Below are 16,066 nucleotides of genomic sequence, written 5' to 3'. Positions count from 1 at the left end.
ACGTGGGGCAAGAGTTTCCACCTAAAAACTAAAAAAAAAAAAAAGATTCTAAAACGGAGCTAAAAACAGTTCCTAGTTGTCTCTTTCAAGTTAGTGGCAGCCTGCTGGTTTGAGCTACTGGCGGGTTCCTAGCGTGCGTACATGCTCGACCTGCAGTATGGTGGGAATGAGGCCTCTGCAAGTGGCACATTAAGCTGTGTGGTGGATTTAGCCTTTACTAGTACAAAACAAAAAAATAGGTTTCTGGGCTACACGCTGCTTTAATAGAAACATAGACCCACTATTTCTGAGAGTTGATGGCTCCCAGAGCTGACGGAAAACGTATCACCGCCATGTTGGGAAGCTAAAGTGGGCAGAGCCAGCAGCGCCAGTGCCATTTCAGGCTTAAAAGGCTGCAGTTTAAAACAATAGGCTCAAGCTAATATAAAAAAATAAGCCACGTAAAGATGGCTACCACACAGAGAATCTGGATTATGTTCTCTTTGATATTTGTAACTGAAAAAAAAATTTGATTACAAAAGCTGTTGAGTTATGCCAAAATGTATATTTTAAAGGTACCTTGACTTTAAAATTTAGATGTAAGGATGTGTTGCTTTGGAAAGGAGGCTCTGCTTTTGTTCCCACAGAAAGCCAGAGGCTATGGATTTGTTCCAAATTAAGATACATCAGGTTTGACCAGCCAAGACCCCCTAAAAGGTGACACCAAGGCCCAGATGATCCAACATCCAAAATGGTTTCAAGGCAACTGGCTCAGACGATACAGCCTCACGGACTACTCCATGATCCTAAAATTTTCTTTGTTTCCCCAGAAGATACAGCGCCCCCCTCCAACAGGAAGTAGTAAGACAAGCTACGCCCAAATTCCCAAATATACCAAGCTGACTTTAGAGATGTGTAATGGTTAAAACCTTCTTTTTTAAGAAAAAAAAAGGGGAAGTGCTGTGGGATGGTCTGTATGTCAAATGTGTTGCTGATTGGTCAATAAATAAAACACTGATTGGTCAGTGGCCAGACAGGAAGTATAGGCGGGACAAGGAGGAGAAAAAACTGGGAAGTGGAAGGCTGAGTCAGAGAGACACTGCCAGCCGCCATGATGACAAGCTACATGTAAAGATGCCGGTAAGCCACGAGCCATGTGGCAAGGTATAGATTAATGGAAATGGATTAATTTAAGCTGTAAGAACAGTTAGCAAGAAGCCTGCCACGGCCATACAGTTTGTAACCAATATAAGTCTCTGTGTTTACTTGATCGGTTTGAGCGGCTTGGGACTGACAGGTGAGAGAGATTTGTCCTGACTGTGGGCCAGGCAGAAAAACTCTAGCTACAGCAACTTAATACCATATGGCACTTTAATTATTCCACTATTTTCATTTTCTCCTTTCCATCTATCTTTGCCTCTGTTCATCTGATATTATGTGCATGTCTCTCCATATTTGATCTTTTTCTTCATCATTATCACTGCTTGCTTAAGTCTCTAATCTAGCTCAGCTCTTAAAGTTTAGGATTGGCTACAAGACTAATAGAGAACTAAAGTATGTATGTATTTTTTAAATGTGTTTGTTTTAGTTGCCTTACTAATTCTAGCTCCACTATTGCACTTAGATGTCTCAGCTTTACTAGTAACTCAACATATCTAAAATTAAATAATTTCTAAATCCAACTTAAATTGTAAAACTTTTGTCTTTGCCAGTATCACTGCTATTAGACACCTACACTCAAATCTCTCACTGCTTAATTTCCTATATGCTTTCTATAAGCAGGTATCACCAAATCTACTATTTCTCTTTTCTGTACTTCCCTTACATTTCCATTACCATCTCTTCACATGTTAACACTATTGGAACCATAAGTATATGGCAGTCTTCTGTCCCTTAAACTCCTTTGTGTATGATAATTAAAAATTAAAGACTTTTTAAAAGGTGCAAACAAAGCTGAGTTTCCAGGTGAACTTAGAAATGATTGTAGCAGAGCTACACAAGGCCCAAGGAGCAGTCTCTGAGATAAGAGAGTGGAGGGTGTAAGAAGCAGTAGAGACAGGTTGTTAGATTGGTCCAGGTAGTCTACAAGATGGCTCATCAAGCAAAGGTACTTGGTGCTAAGCCTAACAACGTGAGCTCAGTTCCTGGGACCACATAGTTGAAGTAGAGAACTACCTCCCCTAAGTTGCCCTCTGGCCTCCACATGCACAACATGGCAGAAGGCTTGCACAACATAATACACACATCATATATGTGCACATACAAAATAAACTTCAAAATAATTTTAAGATATTGGGCCAAGAATTCTGATAACTGGGGCAGTGAATAGGCTTGCTGTCTATACAGAAAGGTTTTATATATTTTTACTTACTATATCTGAGTTACCCATATTCTAGAAAATGGTAGCATAAACATGTGGAAAATCTAAGAGTTTAGGTAATAGTAATCACCATAGTTCTGGAACTGCCTCTAGACCTTTCACATGTGACCAGCAACCCTTTTAACTCCTGTATTTCCACTATTAGAATCTTAATAATGATGGAATCTGTGGAGAAACACAGGAGGAACTCAACAGAATATGGTTCAATAACCTTTACAGATACTAAAGAAATATAGAAACAGTCAAGTTTAATGAGACTTTATAATCACAAAGAAGATCACTAAATTCAGTAATCTAGATAGAACTTCAACAGTGACTGCATAGTAAAATTATCTAGAAAGCTTTCATGAAGTAGGACAGTTCATTTCTACCCCTAGAGATTCAGATTTAATTGGTCTCATGTGAAGCTAATATAATTATTTTAGAAAAAAATGATGAACATGAGTGTATGGAAAAGCGAAGGCCTAAGGACACATGAACATTTTCCACATGACTCTACTGTATAAGCAGCTTTGAAAACCACAAATCTAGAGAAACCCCAGAGTCTTGTTTATCCTGCATCACTTCGGTACACTCTCTCTATATGCTGTTGATCAAGGCCCTTTCTGGTTTGGTTTTCACATCTATAAAATAAAGGTAGCAATAATTTCCTGGAAATGGCTGCTATGAAGACCCAGAATTTCTGTTTGAGGAGTTCGTTTTGTAGGAAGTCTTCAGTTAATCGTCTTTAAACTGAGGACTCACAAACAGACTTGAAAGAAGCCAATAGATAACCAAGGGATTATTTAAAAAAAAAGTTCCATTCAGGATATTTCTCATGTCTCTGATAATCTACTGACAGTATTAGTTTTCAAAACTAATTCTCAATTCCATTATAGAAACTGAACTCTGTTCTCTAGGAAAGAGTTCTAGGAATCTATACCTAACACCCCAGGTGATTCTTACCAGAGAAATTTGGTAAACATTGTACTTGATGTTAGTGAATTGCCATCCTAGTGTTCATTTACTGTAACAGGAGACATTTCCAGTTCTTTTTTTTTTTAATGTCTATGAATCCACACTGTATTTTTCCTAGTTTCAAAGAATATAGGAAACCAAATTAGAAACAGAAAGTTATTTAGTCAGCATGCAATAAGAGTGTAGAGAAAGAAGATGATTTTAAAGAATCATTCAAAGTTTTCAAACACTCAAAAACATTAAAGCTGTAGGTATGTGTGGGAGTATCATATAATATTTGATACAGGTATACTTTGTGTAATATATAAGAGAAGTTAAACACATTTATGTCTTAAGACATTTATGATTTCTTGTAGTGAAATTTTACAAAATCCATTTCCTTGCTTTTTGAAATATACAGGTTGTAATTGTTATCTGTAATTACCGTACAAGGGACTAACACCCCAGACCTTCTTGCTCCATCTCACTGTTAACAGTACACACCCTTTCCTTGCTTCCTATTATCCTTGGCCTTGGTGATGACCATTCTAATCTAAATTTCCATCCTATTAAATATTTTATATTTAACATAGGCAGAAGGTACATTTCATGCTGGCTTATATCACCTAAAATAGTTACATTCAGTTCTGTGTTGTCACAAGAGACAGGATTTTAGTATTTTTTTTTCATGACAGAATAACATTCATTGTGTGTATCATGTTTTATCCATTCAACAATTGGTGAGCACTTGAATTGTTTCATTTCTTGCCTATTGTAAATAATGTAAAATAATCATGGGAATGCATATGTCTCTTACATATTGATTTCAGTTCCTTTGGATATACACTAATACTGTATTTACAACAACATATGGTAGTTATTTTCTTATTTGATAAGTGGCACTTTAAATGGCTATTCTAATTTAGGTTTCCACCAACATTTTCTCCACATCCTCACCAGCCTTTCCTATCCTTAGGTTTTTTTTTTTTTTAATATTAGCCATTCTTCTTCAGGTATGGTGGCATCTTCTTGTTCTTTCAGTTTGCATTTACCTGATGCTTAGTGATGTTCTGTGATTTTCATGTACTTATTATTGGGCATTTGGATGTCTCCTTCTGAGAAATTACCAAAGGAGTTGTTGTTGTTGTTGTTGCTCCTGAGGTTTTGGTTCCTTATGTATTCTGGATATCAATTGCTTGTTATACACACAAATCACAATATTGTCTCCCATTTGTAGATTGTTAATTCTGTTTTGTGCTTCTTTTGTTGTGCAGGAGCATTAACATTTTTTAAAATCCTATTTGTCTGTATTTGCATTTGCTTCCTGAATTTTGAGAGCCTTTTCCAAAAAGTCCTCATGTATTACAATATCCTGGAGCATTTTACCTGTGCTATCTTCTAGTAATTTCACAGCTGTCAGTCTTTTTGTTGTTGTTTAGTTTTGAGATTATATTTCAATTACAGCCTTGATCCCTTCTCTTTCCTCCCTCAAAGCTCTCCTATATATTCCTCCCTCTCTCCTTGAAATTTATGGCCTCTTTTTTCATCAATTGTTATTGCCTGCATATACGTGTTTGCCCCTATGCCAATCTTATATTTAAGTCTTTAGTCCATTTTGAGTTGACCAACGTTACTGGTAAGAAATCTACTTACATTTTTATGTAGATAATCAATTTTACTAACACCATTTTTGAAAGACTGTTTTCTGTATAAAGGATGTTCTGAGTATTCTTACCAAAACATTCATTCAAATTTAAATATAACCTGTTGATTACTGGTCATTAACAATATGTATTAATAGTGAAGATGTTATTCAATATCATTTTTATTTTACCCTGCAAGTAGTCTCTTGTTTCTGTAAATAATTTTTGTTCAACAAAGGTCAATACACTTGAATATGACTAACTTATCATCCTTTAAGTTGATTAAGCTGCTGTTTGATTTACAGGAAAGTGATTTTGGTTGTCCTTAAAATTTATATGGTACCAATTTATTGCCTTGTCTCTAGAATAGTGTTTATTTTATACTTGTCTCATGAAAGTTGTTCACCTTCTTCTTCTGACCAAGAAGAAAGTGGAAGGCTGGTGGGATTTAGAAAATAAGTTTATTCCTGCTTCTAACCCTACTTTGAAAACAGAATAGTGAACTGTTATACAGCCTCTTTATAATTTTGGGTTTTTTGTTAACAGTTTGTTTGGGGGAAGAATTTTGTTTTGGTCTTGTGTTTTTGTTGTTTTTTGTTTTGTTTTTTACTCATTTTAAGTAGCAACTATCATTTCAGAATTTTTTCTTTGAACTTTTATCCTATGCACAGGGCTCACTGATTTTCTTTTCTAAAATTTGTGGGAATTATTTTTGGTAAATAGTGAACAACAGCGATTTAATAATAGCGAGCAAAAAAAGCTGTTGAAGAACAATGAATAATAAGTTTGTTAACCATGTTAAGTTTGAGGTCCTTGATATACAGTATATATAGCAACCGTAAGCAAGCAGATAGCAGATTCTTAGGAAATAAATGCAGACTATAGATATAGTGTATAGTATAAAGAATTCTGTGCATTAAATGTAGAGACATGGGCTAAGAGATGCTAACTCTACTCTTTGTTTCTGTGGGTATCAGCAAGTGATTTTATGTCTTGGGACCAATCTTTCTTGGGAAATTTCATGTAGAGGGTCTCTAATAAATGGTTATCCATCACTGACATTATATGATTCTAAGTGTTTCCATATTTATCTTCTTAAACTATCATTTTTATAGCCTATAGAATGAGAACCTACGTATGCCATATCTGCAGTATCACCTTTACATCTTTACATATGTTCCGGTCCCACATGCAAGGAAGTGAACATCAAATTAAGTAAGTGGTTTTTGCCAAAAACATTTTCATGTTACCAAAGACCAAAGTTTCTAGTCAAATGCTCTTTAATATACTTTACAAACTTTCTAGGTATTCATTTTCCTATGACCTGAACCTATAAGTGGTAGATGGTATTTGTAACATAATACACACTAGTGCCAAGGATATTTCCTAATCACAGTAATGAACTGGCAGATCTGTCTGGCAAGTTGGTACCCCCTCCTGAATAGACAACATTATTTTTCTTTGTAGATGTGCTGAAAGATCATTTTTTTCAGGCCAGCCATGCAAATACAAGGCATCTCAAAAGGTTTTCTTAGTTCCAAGGATTCAGTGATCTAATCATCATCTTTACAGTGAGGTATATAATGGTTAAGAGCAAAAGTCATGCTGTATACCTAGAATACAGAATCCACATCTGTTTTTAGTCACTATTAATATATGGTTTTAAATTGAGGAAAAATGAGTGGCAATTATACAGTAGGTAATTTTGGTAGCAGAGCAAAGGGTCATTTATGTTTTGTATATTTTTGGTTGTTGATTTTTAAATCAAAATGTAAGATTTATTATTTTATCCTATAAGAAAGTATTTATAGTATTGGAGTGTGATTACTTAGAGCTGTCTTAGTTACTTTTCTATTGCTATGACAAAACACCATTATCAAAGGCAACTAATAAAAGAAAGCATTTCATTGGGATTAATGGTTTCAGAGGGATAAGAAATCATGATGATGAAGCAAAGGCCTGGTGGCAGGAACAGCTGAGAACTCACATCTTGATACACAAGTAGGAGGCAGAGAAAGAACACTGAGAATGGCCAGAGTCTTTTGAAACCTTAAATTTTGCCCCCAGTGATACACCTCCTCCAACAAAGCCACACCTTCTAATCCTTTCCAAACAATTCCACCAACTGGGGACCAAAGTATTTAAGCATGAACCTATGGAGGCCATTCTCATTCACACCACAGCAACTAAATTGTCAGACTCAGCAAATGGAACTACATTTTAGACATTAAAAAGAAAAGCTCAGAATTTTAAATAAATAACCTGTTACATCTGTATATCTAATCAAAGAACTGGTTTTTTAAATGTTACACAGTTTATTAGGACATTAGTTATTAATGTTGATTAGACACATATACCAACATGTATTAATATTTGTGGTATTACAGTAGAATGAGATCATTCCACTCTTATGGCCATCCTCCATTTTTATCCCAGGCCTGAAAATTTATTAGCATGTATTTCTTATGCAAAATAATTGGTTTCATTGTGATGTTTTCATGTATTTCTAAAACACAATTGGATCATATTCATTCTCCCATTATATCCTAATATCCTCCCTCTTCCCTAATAGCCCCTCTTGTACTGTGATGGGAGTTTTAAAAAAATATCTAGATCCCACAAATGAAAGAAAACAGTCAAGACTTGTCTTTCTGGCTTTCTGGGCCTGGGGCATTTCACTTGACACCATGATCTCCATGTCTATCTTTTTTTTTTTCAGCAGACAGTATGATTTTTATTTTTTTGTGATTAAACAGTATTTCTTTGAACATCACAACATATTCTTTATTTATCTGCTGGTGGTCACCTAAACTATTGTGTAACTTGGCTGTGGTGAATAGTATTGCATTAAGTATTGCTGTATAGGCATCTCTCCTGTAAGCAACATAGGATTATTTGGGGTATATGTCTGGGAGTAATATAAAGTTGGATCTTATGGCAGTTATACATTTAGTTTTTGAGGAACCTCCATATAGATTTCCATAGTGGCTGCACTAATTTACATTCCTACCAAAATATATCTTCATTTTTTTCGCTGCATTCTCATCAACATTTGTTGTCTTGTGTTTTCCTTCTTTAATAAGTAAATTTTGTTCTTTAACAATTTTGTACATGTACACTATGTATTCTTTTTACTCTCCATATCTCTCTTCTGTTCCCTCCCCCCCAACACACACACCCTACTAACCACCTTTGCTTTGGTTCTCTTTAGTGTTCCACAAAGTTTATTTAGGGCTGTCTGCATGATCTTGAGTTTGGAACTAACCATCAGAACCTTATGTGATCACCATTGGGGTACACATCTGGATACTATGCTTACCCCTCTCCAACAATCTGTTGGTTGACAATAGCATGTAGTAGGACCTCATGAATCCTTTTCCTCTTCATAGTTGTTAGGAGGGCCCAACTTCTGTGGACCTGGTAACAGTATAGACAGCTGCTGTAAGTTCATAATTGTCACTTCTGTGTTATGCTTAAAAGATACAATTTTTAGCCCCTCTCCCCACTCACCGGAACTTAATATTCTTTCTGATCCATCTTCCCCAGTATTCCTTGAATATTAAGTGGGTGGTATAAATGTCTAGTCTAGGGCTGAGCCTTTATTCTCAGCATGTTGGGCAGCTATGGGTCTCTGCATTTACCTGCAAAGGAGAGGCTGCCGAGAATAGCCTTTGTCTGTGGGTATAAACCTAGACATTGAGAGGATGGTTTGATGCTGTCTTACCATCCCTTCCCAGAGTCTAAGACCTCTGCAGCCATGGGTTTTGGAGCAGGTTTACAGCAGTAGGCATGATTCCCTCTTAGGAAGCACGCTCCAAATCCATTTTCTCTCTAATGTTTCCGTGGCTATGCAATTCTAGAAGCTGTTCAGAAGAATATGTATCCTGCAGCTGTTGAATCAAATACTGTATGCTTAGTCCATTTGATTTATGGTGCAGTCTAACTCTAAAGTCTCTTTGATCTTTTTAGTCTTACAATGTATATATTCAGTGAATCAGAGGGATAGTTGGGATTTAGAAATATTAAAATGCATGGGTTTATATATCCACAAGTAAGGCTGGACAACATGAGATGAACCTTTTAAGATGGTTCTTCATTTCAGCAACAATGAGTTAAGCTGAGAAATACAGGAGACTCCTTCTTTGGGGCCAGCTTACTAATAGATCATAGGCCTCCCATCTTAGACTGTATTTTTGCAAGGTTCTAGTTTCTGTACTTTGGAACTCACCAAGAGTTTCCTTCTCTCTTCTGCTAAGAGCCCCACTGAGGGGCACCTTCCTTACCCATAGTTTATTGCTGTGCATTTGGTATTATGGTTCTCTATTTAAATCTCTTACAGCTCCAACATTCAGTATTCCTGTAGTTCACTTTGTTACTGTCTACTGTTGCACTCTGGTATCTTTCCACAGCATTGCCTCTCCCTGCTGCTCTTCATCTGTGAGTTTAATTCAATATCATGGAGAAAATGAAAGTGTCAGTGTCTCCACTCTGCCTACCATCTTCTAAGAAATGTTTTTGCATAAAATTTGTGAAATTCTGGAGAGATATCTGACTATCCATGCTATGTCTTTTGATCATCAAAATTCTTTTTTATAGTTTTAAATTTTTATTTCAGCCTTTGTAGAGTTTGTTTAAACTAATATTTTAGAGCAAAGATAATATTCATAGTAATCAAAACTTTGTGTTATTTTCTTTGTAGAGAATCTCATGTTATCAGTCAAGTGAAGAATTCAAAGAAGATGCAAGAGTCTTACCAAGGTGAATGTGCAGATTATATCAAAGTGAAGAAATCTAGAGAACTAGAGTCCAAGGCTCATTTCAGGAAGATGGAAGATAATTACTTGGAAGTCCATGGGTACAGAGAAATGGTTGATTCCAGACCCAGACATAAAATGCCTGAACAAACACTTCCACTTGAAAATTTCTGGGCACACCCAGGACCATATAATAATTCTCGAGCACTAGAAGACCAGTTACCTCATTGTTCACCAGCACAGTCAAAAACATATGACTCTTTCCAGGATGAGCTTGAAGATTACATCAAAGGGCAGAAGGCCAGAGGACTTGATCCCAATATTAGTTTTAGACGGATGACAGAAAACGATAGGTATAGGGATCATAGGTACAGAGAAAGGGTTGATTCTGAACACAGACAAAGGGTGTGTGAGGAAAGATTTTCATTTGAGAGTCCACATACCTTCCAGCGACAATACAATGGTTCACCAGTGGAAGGCCAGTTACCTCACTGGTTGCCACCTCATTCAAGGAGGAGAAATGATGATTTTCAAAATGAATTTGATGATTACAACAAGGTGCAGGAATCTAGAGAACTCAAGCCAAAGACTTCTTTTAGAAGAATTGATAGTGCTGTTGAAACTCATGATTACAGAGAAATGGTTGACAGAAGATCTAAGCATAGAATGTTTGAGCAAAGATTCCCATGTGAGACTTTCCAGACTTACACAGATCCATACAACAATTCACAAGCTATAGAAAACAAATTACCTCATTATTTACCAGCTTATGAGAGCCAACAGAGCTTAGACTCTGATAGCTACTATCATTTCACCAGAGATTATTTCTCAGAAAAACCTGTTCCCCTGAGCCTTAGTCAGCAAGAAAATAACCCTAGCTCCCACAGTGTAGAATATGACATTTACAAGCAGCTGCTGCCCCCATATGACAGTGCCAGTGCCCAGGAAACAAGTCATAAAAGACGACATCAGAAGAGAAGACGACACCTGGGGGAAGAGAAAGAAAGGCCAGAGAAGGAACAGTCCAAGCATAAAAGAAAAAGGAGCTATCAGGATAAAGAGTTAGACAAAGACAAGAGCATCGAGCAAACAAAAGAAGAGGAAGATAAAGCTGGAGTCAGTTCTGAAAAAATCAAGCACAGAAAAAAGAAAAGAAAACATGAAGCATCCTCAGAGAAAGAAGAACGTAAGCACAAGAAAGAGAAAAAGAAATCTGTTGAAGAGAGAACAGAAGAGGAAATCCTTTGGGATGAGTCAATTCTTGGGTTCTGAACTTATAGGATACCCAAGAATGGCTAAGAGAAAACAATCCTGACTTAGATAAAGACAGGACTAACTAGTGAAGTTAAGGAAAGGGAGGTATAATATCAGCTCAAAAACCTTTAGAGCTTTTGTTTGCAAAAATTGAAATTGAACGTGAGAAACACAAGACATCTAAATCCAGCCTTTAGGGAAGTGTTTTGAGGTAAACCTACTCAAGAATTTTGAACTTTTAGTTTTACTTACAGAAGAGTGAATCAAGAAAATCTGTTGGAAATTTTCCAAGTAAATTTAGATAAAATCAAACACTTCAACTAAAGAGAAGAGTTCACAAAAGTCTCTCTCTCTCTCCCTCTCCCTCTCTCTGTCTCTGTGTATGTATGTATATGTGTGTGCCCTCTGCTCTGCTTTCCTCTCTTACCTACTCCCCCCTCATCATTCCCTCCTTTCAAAATGTAATTGAAAGAAGGACCACAAAGCCTAAACCTAGCCTTCAAGAAGCAAGAACATAATACTAAGAAGAATGGGAGAGGAAGAAACCTACTGAAGAAAATCCAGAAGATGCAGTGCTTTCTACTTTGCCGTTTTGTTCCTTTAAGGTTGAAGAAAGGTTGAACACGTTTGGTTTAATGAAATTTGTGTTATTTGTGTATTTGTACATGTGTACAGCAAATCGCTAACAAAAGCCAGATGGAGTAAAAATATTCAATATGCTTTTTAAACTTACTTTCTCTGATTTTTCTAAGAAAGAAAACTTATTCTATTGCTTATATATATAATATGGTTTTCTTAAGTAGAGGTGTTTCTACTTGGTCCATCAAGTTGCAATGAAAATGAGTTGTTTGCTCATGGAAATAATATCCTTAAAATGGTGAATTACAAAGCAGTCTATAGCCATACCACCCTGAATTTTTCCCAGTCTTGTTTGATTTTGGAAGAATGGTCAGGCCTGTGGGAGACCAGACTTCACAGAACCCATTCCTTTTAGAATTTGTTTGTATTGGTGGTATTTTACTACTATTGTGTGTTAATGTTTCTGTTTTCTCCAATGAAAATGTATGAAGCAACTTAGACCTTTTTTGTTAAATCTAATTTGCAGTGTATTTTTGTATTTTCTAGTTCTGAAAGTGGAAAATTCATGTATAATAAATTAGATGATATATACTTTTAAAATGTTCTCCAAAGGGCTGATAGAAATCAGTCTATATTCTGAAAAATGTTTATATTAAAGTATTTTAATTTCTAAATACTTCTTTGTGATCATTTCCATCAAAAGATTATTGTTCTACCCATGTGAGGAACAAGAAATGGAGTTTGCAAGTAATTTTTAGGAAGACCACACAGTGAAGCTGTAATTTCATTTGTTCTACAGATTGCTTGGTAGAAGTTAGCATTCAGAAAGTGAAGGAGAAAAATTTTATAAGTGGTTAAGTACTATGGGGGTTTGTTAACTTTAAATTATATGATTTTTAATTTTTTCTCCTAGTGCACTATGTTTAATGACCAGTACTTTCTGTAAGAACTTGAGCATTATTACGCTATAGTAGGAAGTGTAAAGGCCTAAGATATCCAAATCACAGGATTATGATCTTAGTTGTGCCATCTGGTTGCTACATGATTTTGCAAAGATACCACCAGAACCCAATTTGCAGTCCAGAGACAGAAAATATAAAATATCATAGGCCCTGTATATGCTAATCTTGTCAAAAATCATACCAAATGTGATGGTGATATATCTGCATCTGGGAAATCAATTTTATATTTTTCTGAGGTTTGAATTAATGACAAGTAGAAGGTGGAACATGATGATTGTGTTTATTCCTAGATGAGTGAATTATTCCAAAGAATGTTAAGTTGTCATAAAATCAATTTCTCTTCCATGATACTTTTAGTATAAGATAAATTTATATGAGTGTATTAACACTCTTAAAGAAACATTTGAGATACTGGTTAAAAAAATAGTAAGACAGATAGAGTAGACTGAATTTCCAGCCATAATGGTGGCAAATTTTCTTTTGATCACACACACACACACACACACACACACACACACACACACACACACACACATACATTGTGGTCACATAAAATGTTAGAAATCAATTGAATTGATAGAATTTTTGGATTGGTAGATTCTTTTTTGAATATCTTTTTTTTTTATTTTGCAATACAATTCAGTTCTACATATCAGCCACGGATTCCCTTGTTCTCCCCCCTCCCGTCCCCCTCACCTTCCCCCCAGCCCACCCCCCATTCCCACCTCCTCCAGGGCAAAGCCTTCCCCACAGACTGAGGTCTACCTGGTAGACTCAGTCCAGGCAGGTCCAGTCCCCTCCTCCCAGGCTGAGCCAAGCATCCCTGCATAAGTCCCAGGTTTCAAACAGCCAACTCATGCGATGAGCACAGGACCTGGTCCCACTGCCTGGATGCCTCCCAAACAGATCAAGCCAATCAACTGTCTCACCTATTCAGAGGGCCTGATCCAGTGGGGACCCCTCAGCCATTGGTTCATAGTTCATGTGCTTCCATTCATTTGGCTATTTGTCCCTGTGCTTTATCCAACCTTGGTCTCAACAATTCTCGCTCATATAAACCCTCCTCATTCTTGCTAAATGGACTCCCAGAGATCCACCCGGGGCCTAGCCATGGATCTCTGCATCCAGATCCCTCAGTAGTTGGATGGGGTTTCTAGCATGACAATTAGGGTGTTTGGCCATCCCATCACCAGAGTAGGTCAGTTCGGGCTGTCTCTCGACCATTGCCAGCAGTCTGTTGTGGGGGCATCTTTGTGGATTTCTGTGGGCCTCTCTAGCACTTTGCTTTCCACTTTGTGCTCAATTCTGTTGGAGACATTCAAAACTATCCCATATTTTGTGAGTAAACTGGGGGCGGGACAGATGAGAACAGGAGGAATCAATCAGGTTGGGTGTGGAGGGAGAGGGTACTGGGAGAAACATCTGGAGTTGGGGAACATTTGGGGGGTGATGTGGAAAGCTAGTGCAGTAGAAACTCTCAGGATTCTGAGGGAGAACCTAGTGAGAACTTCTAGTAATGAAGAATACAGAGCTGGAACTGCCCGTCTTCTGTAACCAGGCAAGGCTTCCAGCACTGGGCCTGGGACACCAACCCCGCCACAAAACCTTCAGCCTACAATCTGTCCTGCCTCCAAGATGTGCTGGGGTAATGGTGGTGGTGCAGAACTTGTGAGGCCGACCAACTAATGACTGGTCCAACTTGAGGCCCATGCCACAAGAGGGAATCCATGCCTGACACTGCCTGAATGGCAAGGAATCAGAGGCCGGACAGCCCAGAGACCCAGAATAGAATCAAATATGACTGGAAAAAAATCAAGGAAATGATTACTAATGATATTGTGCTATATTTATATTCATTGATTCGTGCCTAACCCAGTTGTCCTCAGAGGGGCATCATCCAGCAACTGATGGGAGCAGATGCAGAAACCCACAGTCGAACACTAGGCAGAGCAGGGGAATCCCACAGAAGAGGTGGAGGGAGGATTGCAGGAGCCAGAGGAGTCAAGGACACCACTGGAACACAGGACACAGAATCAACAAATCTCTCTTAACTACTTCCAACTGACAAAATGAGTGATAGAGAAGAGGGCAGCAGTTACAGTGCCTCAGAGGAGGGCCCATCCAAGGGGCCACTATAAACCTCAACAGATGGCAAAAGTCCAGAATACAAGTCAGGAGGTAATAATCATACATTCTTGTGGGGAACATTAAAAGTCAAAGTCAATGAGGAAAATTGCTACAAAAAAATAAGTATTGTGAAATGCAATTGTACAACTGGCTGGACTATGTATCAGAATTCTGTAGAAGGATAAGGTAGTTAGCTGTCAGACTCCTCCATAAGGAAGAAGCACCTGGAAGTTTTGCAAAGAAAGTCAGTTAAACTCAGCATCCAATTGAAAATTCAAAAGAGAAATAAATAGTAGAATATTATTTTAAGATTTGTTACATTTGTTTATGCTGTGGAACCTTTTTTTGATGATGCAAAGATGTGTTACATTCTTTTATGTTGCATTTGTTTGACTCTGTGAAGCTGTGTTACTGTGCCTACCTAAAACACTTGATGGTTTAATGAAGAGCTGAATGGCCAATAGATAGGCAGGGGAGAGATAGGCAGGGCTGCCAGGCAGAGAGAATAAATAGAAGGGGAAATCTTGGAGGAAGAAGAAAGAGCAAGAGAACAAAGAGAGGAAGATGCTAAGGGCCAGCCACACAGCCACACAGCCAGCCACAGAATAAGAGTGAAAGTAAAATTTACAGAAGTAGGAGAAAGATAAAACCCCAGAGACAAAAGGTAGATGGGATAATTTAAGTTAAGAAAAGCTAGCAAGAAACAAGCCAAACTAACAAACTGGGCATTTATAATTAAGAATAAGCCTCTGTGTATAATTTATTTGGGAGCTGGGTGACAGGCCCCCCAAAAGAGCAAAAACAACCAACATCAGAAATATAATTCTACTGAGTCATTTTTATAGGATTGTCTAGCAATGTTTCCAAAGACACTGGTTGGAAATCATGAATAGCTTTCCAAAAATGTGAGTTTGATCCAACAGAGTATCTGGCAGCCTCCTTTATCAGGGAACATGAGTGGTTAGGGTGTGGACCTGGAATTAGCTTTTGCTAAAATGAAAAAATGAAATTCAGGGTAAAGGGCATGACCAATTGAACTAACATGAAAGTCTCATGCCAGTAGGGTGCCACTTAGGTATATGGTTCCCCTGTTCATAGCATCCTCATGTTTGGGAGAAAGGACAGACAAATTGGTATTTACCTCTCTGTTGATTAGACTTTTAGGATGTTGGTACACTCTAAGATCCTCCACTGTGCTAAAGAATCCATCCCCATGTCATGTGAAACATGAAGAGTAATTCATCTTCCCTTTAGATGAGGAGGTTTTACTGGTCTGGCCTACACAGCCAGAGACAGGATCAGCAAACTGCTAGCAGGTCTTGTTTCTCTATGCATCCTTATCTGTAATGAGGTTAGCATGCATCTAGGGATGTCCTGCCATGCAAGTGTATTGTAAATTTAACTCATTTTACTCAAGCATTCCATTTTTTTACAACCAGATTTTTTAAATAT

The 16,066-nt window shown here is 37.5% G+C and overlaps 1 protein-coding gene across 5 annotated transcripts in view; it reads left to right on the top strand.

Annotated features, from left to right (window-relative positions):
• Zmat1 (zinc finger matrin-type 1) overlaps positions 1-12,193 on the top strand; it is a 59,998-nt gene extending 47,805 nt beyond the window's left edge. For 2 of the 5 annotated variants that reach the window (XM_052735896.1, XM_052735892.1), the window contains exons 8-9: positions 6,054-6,153; positions 9,638-12,193. In XM_052735896.1, the coding sequence (XP_052591856.1) occupies positions 6,054-6,153; positions 9,638-10,964 (1,427 nt within the window). In that variant the 3' untranslated portion in view covers positions 10,965-12,193. The remainder of the gene's footprint in view (positions 1-6,053; positions 6,154-9,637) is intronic. The other 3 variants (XM_052735906.1, XM_052735910.1, XM_052735899.1) reach the window with 2 other exon arrangements.
• Positions 12,194-16,066: the final 3,873 nt, after the last annotated feature.

This window comes from Peromyscus californicus, unplaced genomic scaffold (genome assembly GCF_007827085.1).
Source record: "Peromyscus californicus insignis strain IS unplaced genomic scaffold, ASM782708v3 Scaffold_10__1_contigs__length_136768540, whole genome shotgun sequence".
NCBI lineage: Eukaryota > Metazoa > Chordata > Mammalia > Rodentia > Cricetidae > Peromyscus > Peromyscus californicus.
Note: the sequence above shows the minus strand (reverse complement) of the source record. Positions and strands in the feature narration are given on the sequence as shown.